The 12,124-nt window shown below is 42.5% G+C and overlaps 1 protein-coding gene across 2 annotated transcripts in view; it reads right to left on the reverse strand.

Annotated features, from left to right (window-relative positions):
- The window catches only part of FBXO21 (F-box protein 21), a 38,812-nt gene extending 26,982 nt beyond the window's left edge, over window positions 1–11,830 (reverse strand). The window contains exons 1-4 of one of the 2 annotated variants that reach the window (XM_030860412.2): window positions 11,550–11,830; window positions 10,536–10,671; window positions 8,532–8,626; window positions 1,988–2,109 (exon numbers count right to left, since the gene is read on the reverse strand). In XM_030860412.2, coding sequence (XP_030716272.1) covers window positions 1,988–2,109; window positions 8,532–8,626; window positions 10,536–10,671; window positions 11,550–11,788 — 592 coding nt within the window. In that variant the 5' untranslated portion in view covers window positions 11,789–11,830. The remainder of the gene's footprint in view (window positions 1–1,987; window positions 2,110–8,531; window positions 8,627–10,535; window positions 10,672–11,549) is intronic. The other variant, XM_030860415.2, reaches the window with a different exon arrangement.
- Between the last annotated feature and the right edge of the window lie 294 nt (window positions 11,831–12,124).

The following is a 12,124-nucleotide window of genomic DNA, read 5'->3' on the forward strand; positions in this document are numbered from 1 at the left end:
GACTGCTGCTTCTTAGCCTTCGTCAACGGCATCAGATGGTTCTAGTTGGTCACCAAGGATCAAAACCCTGGAGCCAATTTCTATTCACTCAACTAGTTAAAAACCTTCAACAGCTACCCAATGTCCACAGCACTGATGTGAACGAGCTGCTGAAAATTATAATATTACTTAATATTTGAAAGATGAAAGAGAAGTAATTGTTTTCATAAATAAAGCTTGTCAAGTTATTCCTGACTGTGGAATAAACACAAGATGCCTCTTAACTCCGGGATGCATATGTGAAGATTCCAGGGTGGTGAGGATATTTTATTTTAATGAACTGAAGCAGATACTTCATGTCCTTCTGGATGGTATAATCAACAAGATCAATCAATAAGAATCTGCACTACACACTGTGGAGGACAAGGAACACAAGAAACAGTGACTGTTAAAGAAACAACCTGTACACACAGGAAACAGAGAGGATGGACAGGGTTTACTAGCCACCGCTACTGCAGGTCTGAGGCAGTAAAATCTGCAAGTGTTGCAGGTATCAGGGAAACTTCATGCAAGTGAAACCTGAAATGAACTCGGAGGGTGAGTAGGATTTAGGAGGGAATCCTAAGGAAGAGGGATACCTCGAATGAGGAAGTGAAGCCAGGTGTATGTGTATGGCGCCAGCGAGGATAGTGGCCTGGCTGGAGCAAATGGGACATTTTAGAGAGTGATGGGGAAAGGCCTGACTGAATTATGGAGGGCACTGAAAGCAGGCAGAGATTTAATTTTACAAAGGAAATCAGCTGGCCATGTCGCAGGCTCACATGGAGTGCTGAAAAGGCTGGGTTTCAGACTAGGCCGGCACTGCACGCCGGCTGACTTGAGAGCAGGAGGGCGTGATGCCCATGAAAGCAAGTATCACTTAGAAAGCTGCTGCTGGGAGAGGTGGCAACAGCCTGCGTGAGACCAAGAACAGAACGGAGACACGACTATGAGAAACGCTGGAAAGGAAGAAGAATCAATGAATTGGGTAAGTCGCTGGGAGTAGGGAATGAAAGTGAAGGAAGAGTCATATCTGTATTTCATAACCATAATTTGTGGGAGTGTTTGTGTAATATGCTAGGAATTTAAAATAGTTTTTAAAAAATGAAGTCACATTTTGTTCTTGCTCAACTCAGTAGGAACAGAAAGTTCTTCCCTTCATCCTGCCTGTCCACTGGACTTCTTTCCACTCAGTTCTCATTATGGACAATGAGACTCACTGACACGCAAGAACATTTTGTCCTCATTAAACTCCAACTAGAGAGGTTAAGGGATTTGCTCGAGGTCACATGGAGACAAAACTGGACACATTTATTTCTGATTTGAAGTGAGGTTTCAAAGCTTAGAGAGACAGGGAATTAACCTCATTAGTTAAAATGTCAGCCTCATGCTTTGAACCGATGATGCATCTTTAAATTTATTTATTTATTTATTTATGGCTGCGTTGGGTCTTTGTTGCTGTGCACAGGCTTTCTCTAGTAGCGGCGAGTGGGGACTACTCTTCGTTGCGGTGCGCGGGCTTCTCATTGTGGTGGCTTCTCTTGTTGCAGAGCACGGGCTGTAGGCGCGTGGGCTTCAGTAGTTGTGGCTCACGGGCTCTAGAGCGCAGGCTCAGTAGGTGTGGTGCACGGGCTTAGCTGCTCCGCAGCATGTGGGATCTTCCCGGACCAGGGCTCGAACCCATGTCTCCTGCACTGGCAGGCGGATTCTTAACCACTGCGCCACCAGGGAAGCCCGATGGTGCATCTTTATAAACACTGTCTCTTTAACTGAAGCTAAAGATTCTGACCAGATCTTAGCTCTGAATTTAATCGTTCTGCCTACCTAATTGATCAGACCATACAACCCAACCTCCAGAGGCCCATGTAGCACAGTTTACTTTTCCACTGCTTTTCCATCAGGGCCACTTTCACTGCTGCTCTTAAGGACAACTCAGCTGCCTATCAAAATATCAGTGTTAAAGTCTCACCTTCAAGATATGATTCATAGTCATCAGGCTGCTGAAGAAAAGCCTTAAGATTATTTAAAATTTTCTGTTGTCGTAGGTAATAAAGAATTTTTTTGGCGTAGTATTTCCAGGTCAAAGCTTTTCTGGAAAAAACAAATTAACAAACAAACAAGCAATGAGTCAATAAGAATTAAGATATTAAAATTCTCAATTATCCATTTTTTTACTTCACACTAATCATACCACGTTAAGAGTCTACTTAACAAGAAAAGTATAATTGGCTCACAAGCATATAGTACTTATCATGGAAGCAGACAGCACAATTTAGGGTTTGGCATTTGTAATTTAACACTAAATTAGCTGTGCTGAAATTCAAGAAACAGTTATCCATTTGGCTTCAGATTTACTAACAGGAAATGAAAGAGAAACCTGAAAAGTCAGGGGAGCTGGGTGAGTCTCAGGAGACAGGAGAAAGGCATTTGGAAGCTTTCTGGCCGCTCGGACCTTGGGCTGCTGCTTTTCTCCTTCTACACTCACTGCCATCTCATCCAGTCTCAAGGTTTCAGACACCATCCATACTGACACCCCCCAATTTATTCTCCAGAACAGGTTTTTCCCCTAAACTCCACACCTGTATATCCAACTGCTACAACCACATCCCACTTCAGTATCTGATGAGACCTTAACTTTCTTCCCCTCCTAGAGTCATGCCCATCTCAGATAAAGGCAACTCCACCATCCAGTTAGGACACCCTCGGAGCCATCCTTGACTCCTTGCTTTCTCTCACAGCCATATTCAATCCATCCACCTATGCTCTTAGTCCTATCGTCAAAATATATCAGAAATGTGAGCACGTCCAACTCATCTAAACCACCGTCCTCTTTTGTCTGTATCATAGCAGCTTCCTGCTTTGATCCTTGCCCCTCACAGTCTACATTCGACATGGCAGCCAGAGGGCGCCAGGTGACATGTTAAGTCATAGCACAAAAATCCTCTGCCCCAAATTCTCCAATGGTTTTCCACCTCGATCAAAGTATATAAAAGCCCAAGTCCTAATGATGACCTAAAAGGTCCTTTAAACTCTCGCCCCGTTACCTGTCTGCCCTCAGTTCCTGTATCACCCTCCCCACCCAGTCCAGCCGCCAGCAATGCTGGTTTCCCGGCCGTTCCTTCCTCACACCTGGCTGGAGTTCACCTTAGGCCTTAACACTCAATTCCTCCTGACTAGAACATTCCTTCCCTGGGGATCTGCAATCTGTGCCCTCATCTCCTTGCAGGTTTTGACTGAAATGTCGCTTTGAGTAAGGCTTTCTCCCACCATTCTATTTAAAATTGTACCCCCCCCCATCGTTCCCTTACCCTCTCCCCTGGTTAATATTTCTCTATAGCACTTCTCATTTTCTAATATAATTAATATCTTAACTTTGTTAAGCATCTCTCTTCTCCACTAGACTGTGAGCTCCATGAAGGCAAGGTTTTTTTTTTTTTTTAAGCGTTGCTCACTGCTGTATCCTCAGCTCCTAGAATGGTGTCTGACACACAGCAGATGCTCAATAAATACTTGCTGAATGAGTGAAACTCTTCATCAGATCTCCCAAATATGCACAGGGATTATGGGAAGTAGGAGGGAGACAATCAATGATTAACTTATTGGCCTGGCTTCATAAATAAAGGACTCTCCAATCTTCAGGGAGTAAGAGAAAATGAGCAGACCTAGGTTTTACTAGCTTTTTAACCTTTGAGCTGTAAAGTATACCAATCTAGAAAATCACGAAACAAACGAATAGCCTAATGAATTATTATAAGGGAAACACCCTTGTACCCACCACTTAGGCCAGGAAATAGAACTCTGCAGAAAACCCAGAAGCTCCCCATGGGCCCTCTCCCCCCCCCGTGACAATGATCACAACCACACCTCAGTGGTCATCACTACCTTGCTTTCCTCTAGAGTTTGCAAATGTGTGTCCCTAACACTCCAGACTAGTCTGTTCACACGCTTTCAAGTCTCTTAATTCACAGGATCCCCCTTCATCTTCTTTCCCCTTGTATTTTATTGGTTGAAGAAACCTGGTTGTTTGACCTGTACTTTCCCATAGTCTGGAATTTGTTGACTGCATCCACATGGTGTAGCATAACATGTTCTTCTGTCTTCTAAATTCCTGTAAATTGGACGTAGAGGCTTGATCAGATTCAGATTCCATTTACTTGGCAAGACGACTTCATAGGCGGTAGTGAGTTCCACAAGGAGGCAATCATGCCTTGGTTGTCTCTTTCTGTGATGTCAGCAGCCATTGCTACTCAAAGGCCCAGGTCTGTTAATTCATTAGAGGCCATGAAGTGGTGATGTTCTAATGCAGCCATCCCTTTTAATTATTAGCTGGAATACTTCTATAAAGAATAATTTCCCCTCACCTACTATTTGGTCCCCCAGTGGCATAGTATGTAGGAAAAGGCAGGATAAATATTCACTTCTTTCCCTTTATCGTTTTCCAAAATAATAATTTGGGTTGTTATTATCCTCCAAAGGTGACCAATTAGTTGTTGTTAAGTATTATTATGAACTCATGGGGCTAAACATATTTGCTGTATTTCCACCCATTCTAGTTACTGTCCACACTGATGCTCAAATCGCTACATCTTTGGCCAAAGGAAGCCTCTTCACGTTGGCCCCTGAATACTTCTGACATGAAATATTGTTACTTTTCTCGCTACCTGGTTCTAGGCTTCCCAGATGCTTCCAGGGTCATCTTTTACATTTCCTGCTCTGGACCTAGAATCAGGCGTTTCTCCAAACACCCTGGCTGCTTTTGATGGGGAGTAGTATGAAGACCACAATCTGAGTGCTAGGGATGATCATTTCTACTAGGTTGGTTATTGTTTCTAGACCTTTTCAGTGGGCAGATACGAAGTCTAGTGTATAAGGGTGTGTACCCACACACACACACATATACGTACACGTATTTAAACATAAAATATCTCATGAATTCATACTGACACATCTAATTCAAATTCAGAACTATTCTTCTGTTTTGTGTCTGTATCTTTTTTTCCTCCAGGAGAATCCTGCTTCTTCAGGATGCCAGTGATGAGCTAGAATGCCACATCATCACTCATTTGCTTTATTCTACCTCGCTCTCTTCTATACACACACACACACCAGCCTCAGAATAACAAGACCAATATTCTTATCACCTTGATGATTCCTGAAAACACCTAAGTATTTTGTTCACAATCTCCCCCGTCCTCTGCTCATTTCTTCTGGACAGCTGTGTTGTATCTACACTGTCAGGGCTTACAGCCATCACATACAATACTTTTTCCCCTACCACCTGTCACTTGGATTTAATTCTACAAGTAAATATGTATTTAATGTTCACCACTAGTTCTTGCATCAGGGTCTCTTTAGTTATTTTGGTTGTCTGAAGCTCATTTTCTAGCATATTTTTCAGGTAGGGCTAAGAAGTCCCTGAGTTCTTTCAAGTGGATGAGTTTTTCCACAGCCCTTACACTTGGAAGTCAGTTTGGCTGGATATAAAAATACTTGGCTGACATTTTCCATCCTTGGGTATCTTAAATGTGTTACTCTTTTTTTTCTCTGGCAGAGAGTACTGCTGTTGAAAAGTTTAATGATTTCTGATTTGTTCTCCCTTATAAGTGGCTTTGTCTTTTTTGCCTGGATCCTCAAAGGACTTTTCTGTCTTTAAAATCTAGTAGTTTTACTGAAATATGTCTCAGTGCTGGTCATTCTGGGTCAATATTCCCAGATATAGTGTATGCCCTTTTAATATGTTGCTTCAAATCTTTATTTGTAGGATGTACTCTTCTTTTAAGACCACATAGAACACCATAAATGTAAACTGTTTTTAAATACCCAGGGACAGGTGCCTTAGCACCAACTACCCTTCTTCCTTCCTATGCTTTCCATATCCAAACAACAAGCATTTGCCAGGAATGAATACAAAGAGGGTCCTTCATGAAAACCGTCATCCCCAAACACTTACAAACATGAGAGTATTCCTTATTATTAAAAAACAACCCCGTTTTAGGTTCAAAATACTTGTCAGGCCAAAGGGTAACATACTTATGATAATTTCTAAGAAGACTATAACGATACACACTTTTAGTGGCTGTGCATATTTAGTCTCTATTTTTTTTTTTACCAATCTGATAAGGAAAAATGCAATATTTCATTGTTATTTAATATTTCTTCGAAGAGTGAACTTAAAAGTCTTTTTACTTGACTGCCAGCCACTTGGACTTGCTCTTCTGAGAATGTTGTCCTCTTATCCTTTGTACATTTTTCAATTTCTTTTTAGAAATTTTAAGGATTCTATTGACTTTGTTTATGGTTTCTTTGGTCATACAAGTCTATTTGTTTAATTGCAAAATCATTTGTCATTTTTTTTTTTTATTGCTTTTGCATTACCAGTCTTGGTTAAGGAGGTATCCCCAGATTGTACATGAAGTCTCCTATTTTCTTGAAGGATTTTCATTGTGACAGTTTTAAATTTTAGGTTGTTTAATCTCTTGGAATTTAATTTTTGTATATGATACAAGTTTTACTTTCTTCCAGATGGATATTCAGTTATATCCAATACCATTCATTAAATAACCCATCTTCTCCCCTCTGAGTTTAAATATATTAAATTATCTGTTATGCTGAGACATGAATTTGAATTATCCTTTGCCACTGATGTAGCTATCTATTTTTATTCAAATATTGTATTGTTTGATAACAGGTAGTATCATAATATGTTCTAATATCTAGTGATGCAAGTTTCCCATTGTGATTATTTAAAAATTGTTTTTTCTGGCTCCTGTGAATTTACTATTCTGTATATGTTTTATGACAATACTATCCATTCAAAACACACAGAACTCTCCCCTCCCAAAACTCTTGTTGGATCCTAACTGGAAAAGCACTAAGTTTATGTATTAATTTTGGAAGAATCAACATTTTCATGATGGTAAGTCTTCTTATTCAAGGACATGTTATCTCTTATGCTTTTCAAACAACATTCTATAGTCTGACCTGGGAAACCCATCCCCAGGAATCTAATACTCAGAAATGAAAGCACTAGGAACACCACCCTCCCTAGTAACAAAATGGAGAAGAAAGTGGTCACCCATTAATGGGGGATGATTAAATAAGTTATGGTATACACTACAAAACAGTATGCAGCCATTAACAAAAGTGAATTTGATTTTTACCGTTGATTAGGATAGATTTCCACGGGGCAATGTTGAATGAGGAAAAAAAGATATTGAAAAGTACCTATTATTTGATCTCAGTTTTGTAAAGTGACGATCCCCCTCCATCCGCATGTATATCATATTAGCATGGAAGCAAACAACCTAGGTTGTCATCATAAATTACGGGAGTGGGGGCTGGGAAGGGCAGTGCAAACGGAGGGAGAAGGAAGGAAAAAAACAACATAAATAAGAAAAAAAATAAAAGTCTGCACTAAACATCAAACCAAACCCAAAACAACCAATAAACTGAGTATGTATAATATTTATGTATCTAAAAGTTTATGTGTATGTATGTAAAAAAGCCAGGTCGACTTTTATTTTTAAGGCTGCACAATACTGACTATTAGATCCCACTTCAATTCATTTATAGATAAACCAAAATAGAAACAGAAAAGTGACCTCTGCATCAGAACTCATCCAAGGCCTAGAATAGTGACACATCTTACCTCTCCCCACAGCTGTTCCACTGATAGATATTTCTCTCTCCTAAACCCCCTTGCAAACAACAAGAAAAATGTCTTGCTCCCTGTTTGTGAGACATTTCACAATAATCTCTCTTAAGGAATATGTTAAACTAGCACTCTTATCTTCCATCACTAGTAAAGTTTCTAGAACTTTTAGAGCAGAAAATCTTTTTCGTAGGTTAAGCTTAACTTTTTCCAGATAAGCTGGAAGCCAAGTCATCTTTCAGGTAAACTGGAAATTAACCTTCACAGCAGAAAATATAAGGCATAAAAAAATTTAAGCAACAACCAAGAGAGAATGGATTCTTCTTAATCAGGAGAGAAAAAAGGCTCAACCAAATATCTATAATGTTCATCGCCAAAGTAAGATTACTGCTTACCAGAATTCAGAAATTGTAAAAAAAAAAAAAAAAAAAAAAAAAAAATTATCCATTACATTAAGACATACGTAAGAAATTTTTTAAATTTTTTAAATTCAACTCATGACAGGCAAATTTGGTGGTAGTAGATGAAGAGATGACAACAAAGAAAAGATAATCTGTACTACCCAAATGATATACAGATACAAGTACCCAGAGCACAGTATTTGACCCATAGGAGGACTAAATATTAATTCTCCCAAAAGGATTTTTGCACCATTTCTTTAAACATCAATTGTCTTGGTGTATTTACCTTATATACACGGAATTTTTCAAAAATGTAACTATGGCAACATGAATGTAACATGAAATATTTGGAAATACATGGACCACAGTTCAGTCACATACAAATTACAGCAATTAATTCTGGGGTTATTATTAAAACACACAAACAAACTAACAAAATCCCTGATACATCTACAGCTTACCTCCCTTCCATATTTAGGATACACACCAGTTCATCCTCAAAAAATATCTCTGGTCCCTCCAGATTCTCAATGTCACTAAAACCGTTACAAGGGACCTATGAAGAAGAGACACAAAGAGGCCTCAGTAACGAGTAAGAATGTTGTTGTCACTCTCACACACAAATCTGAGTTGCAAACAAAGCTGCTCATTTCTATGGAAGTGGTTAACACCTCTCCCACACTACCTTGCACCACCCACCCACTAGAGGTGCAAAGGAACATGTGGAGTAACAATCATTTGTTCAGATCATAACTGTTAGCTGTAAATGAATTATATCTTCAAAGACTGGAATTTCTGAGAGCGATAACTTACATCGGAAATGAGAAGAAAAATAGCTCTGAAATGAGGACTAGAAATACAAAAATCTCCTAATTCACAACAACTACTCTGTGCAGTCTACGTTGCATTCACCTAGGAGTGCAGGGCCCGGGAGAGAAGTCCAGTGCTTTGGGCAACTCTCAACCGACTGGGCACGTCTCTCCTCTGTAAATTGAGGTGGTGGTACCAATGAGTTTTAAGTTCCCCTTGGTTTAAAATTCTATTACTTCTCCCACTTTTCTTTTTGAAAGTAGCCAGGAAATTTCTTGTCAACCTGTGTGCATGTTGAGAACACAGGAATACAAGGGTCCTGAGCCAAAGTAATCATCCACCCACAGATCAATCCTAAGTATACTCCTGTTATGTTCAAAGTCCTTGACACGCTTCTAATCAAGCAGAGGTACAGGGAAAGAGGGAGCTGGGGAAAAAACACAACAATGCATTATTATTAGACAAAGGCACAGGCTGTTAAGTATGCATACAAAACCAGCTGGACTGTAAGTAGAGACAGCAAACTAGCAGCCCATGTCCAAGTGCATTAAACACATCCAGCACCCACATATATGTATGTGCAAACACATGGAAACCAGAATGGAATACCTGTCATGATGAATGCTCTTAGCCAGCGTATGGCTTATCCAAAGTAGGACATAAATTCTGACCATTCTAACATGAACAAACATTTATAGAAATGAATTACACTAGGAAATAGTTCGTTTTATTCTCTATAGGGGAACAAGTTCAAATTTGTCCAAAGTTCAAATTTTCCCTTTCAAAACTTGAAAAGCCTTGAAAACATTTCAAAACGTATGAACTCCATTAAGCAATAGTAATTAAAATCAGAAATAGGAATTAATCTTTAGTAAACCAGGATAGTAAAATAAATCAGACTGGCTCCATTTCTAGACCTCTGATCAGAAATAAACTTAAAATATTAGCGTGGACTATTTTCCAGAATTTACAAAAAGTTAAGAATCAGGACCCGATACAGAAACTTCTGTGAGAGATTCTGTGGAAGGGAAACCAACCAACCAACCCATGCACTTCAGCAATATTAAAAAACAAACAAACAAACAAAATAACTTTCCAGGGATAATGAATACAAGACGATTTAATTGAGGGAGTAATAATTCTTGATTTACAGGGATGTCTTGATTTTAGACATGTCTTAATCCTCTGTTACCTTAACAAATAATGCAGTTCACTACTGGTTAGAACCTGCAAAGCCAGAGAGAAGAACCATATTAATTTTGGCAACGCTTCTGGAAAATAACTGGGTGAAATCTGTACTGTTTAATCATGGATAATACCCCCAATCATGTGGAGGCTGCAAAATATATGTTTAACCCAATTAAAGAGAAACAATGCTGATCACTGCGCCGCGGGTGCCTCCTTCCCTCTCCCTCCCCCTCTCCCCCCATTCTCTCTGGCTTTAGAAAAGTAAAGCTGGCAGGGACAAATGGCTTCACGTTGCTGGATAGCAGGAAAAGGACACAATGACTCTTGCAGCCATCTAAGTGAGGAAGGGATTGTGAGAGCACTGAAAAGGGAGATAGCAAAAAGAGCTGGATGAGCTCATGCCTACAGACCCAGACGCAGACACCACTACCATGCAAATGCTTAGAGCTCCATCAACAGATCCTTACGTGCTCTGAAAAGAACCTCTTTGAGAAGGAGGCTACAATCTTCCGGGCCTCTAACCCAGCTTTTTGCCGAACTTTATACTCCTCCAACCAATTGACGTAGTCGGTGGGGCTGTAGTGTTTCATAAGGGAAGGCCACCTACAAGGAGAGAAACACCCCCTCAGCTTAAGAGAGCCTCAAAGGCAGACAAACACGAATCAAAGGCAGCCTTGGAAAACAGGGAAAGCGGTTGGGTTTAGGGGTCAGAGGGGCCCTGGCGATGGACCTAGTTCAAATCTCCACCCGGCACGCACGCACTCGCTTACGGCGTGACCTTGGCGTAGCAGTATGAATACCGTGTTTCCACTCCCCGTTTATAAAATGCGGACCGTGGGAGCAACAACAATCATAGTGATGACAATCACAGTTAACATTAATTGCGCGCCTCCGAAGAGCCGGGCCCTGTGTAAGTGCTCCCTATACATCAGCTCATCTAATCACCACAGTAAAAGCTAGGTCTAATCAACACCGTTTAAAGTCGATGAATGAGGCTCAAAAAAGGGAAGTCGCTACCCCTAAGGTCGCACGGCGAGTACGCCAGGGCCAGATTGTATCCCGGGTCCCACACCGAAATCTGTGCTCTCAGCCAACAGCCAGGGGAGGATGCGCCCGCTTCCTCAAAGGGCTGTAAGCAGCACTGCATCACCCGGTCCGTGTAAACATTCTAGCACAGAGTCGGGCACAAAAGAAGCGCGCATGATGGATTAGCCGTGATACCACGGTCGTCATCCTTTATGGAGGGGCCGGCTGCTGGGCGCTTCCCAATGCGCAATCTGGACACCGGCGGGTCCGCCTGGCGTGGACCGAGGGGCCGGCGGCCTGGAGGCCTTTGTCTGTCTGTCCGCGGGAAGGGGTCCGGGGGTGGGATGCGGAGGTGGGGTCCGCGCGCGGGCAGGGAGGTGGCGGCTCCGGGCGGCCAGGCCCGGGCCCCGGGGGGCGCAGAGAGGGGGCGCGGGAGGCACGGGCGGCGGGCTCACCTCACCCGGAACTGCTCCTTCCACACCTTCCCGCTACTCTGGCACAGCTCGCGCAGCCGCCGGCAGGTGCTGGAGACGCGGCCGATGTCGGCGGCCGTCAGCGAGCCGCTGCACAGTATGTACTCCAGCACCTCGCCGGGCAGGTTGACGAGGCAGCTGAGGCCCGCTGCCTCAGGCGCGGCCTCCTCCGCCAGCGCCGGCACCACTTCCATCGCGCTGTCGACCGCTGCCGCCGCCATCTTGTCCGCGTACCTGGGGCCGCCGCGCGCGCGCGCGCGCGCGCCAGGGCGCCCCGCTTCGCCCCGCCCACCCGCCTTGAGGGGTGGGCGCCACGGTCGCCCCACCCACGCCCGTGGCCACACCCCCTCGGCCCCAGCTGCTCTCGAAGGGCTGAGCTGTGGCCAAGGAAAGGAAATGCGTTTTGGAAAATAACAGCGCGGTGGGGCCTGGAAGCTGTGAATGGACAATAATAGTGGCATCCATGTTTATTATGTGTGCGGAGCGTTTCCTGTCAATGAGCTCGTCGGCCCTTACCAATAACCCTATGAACTGTTCTTCTCCCCAAGTTACAGATG

This window comes from Globicephala melas, chromosome 13 (genome assembly GCF_963455315.2).
Source record: "Globicephala melas chromosome 13, mGloMel1.2, whole genome shotgun sequence".
Taxonomy (NCBI): Eukaryota; Metazoa; Chordata; class Mammalia; order Artiodactyla; family Delphinidae; genus Globicephala; species Globicephala melas.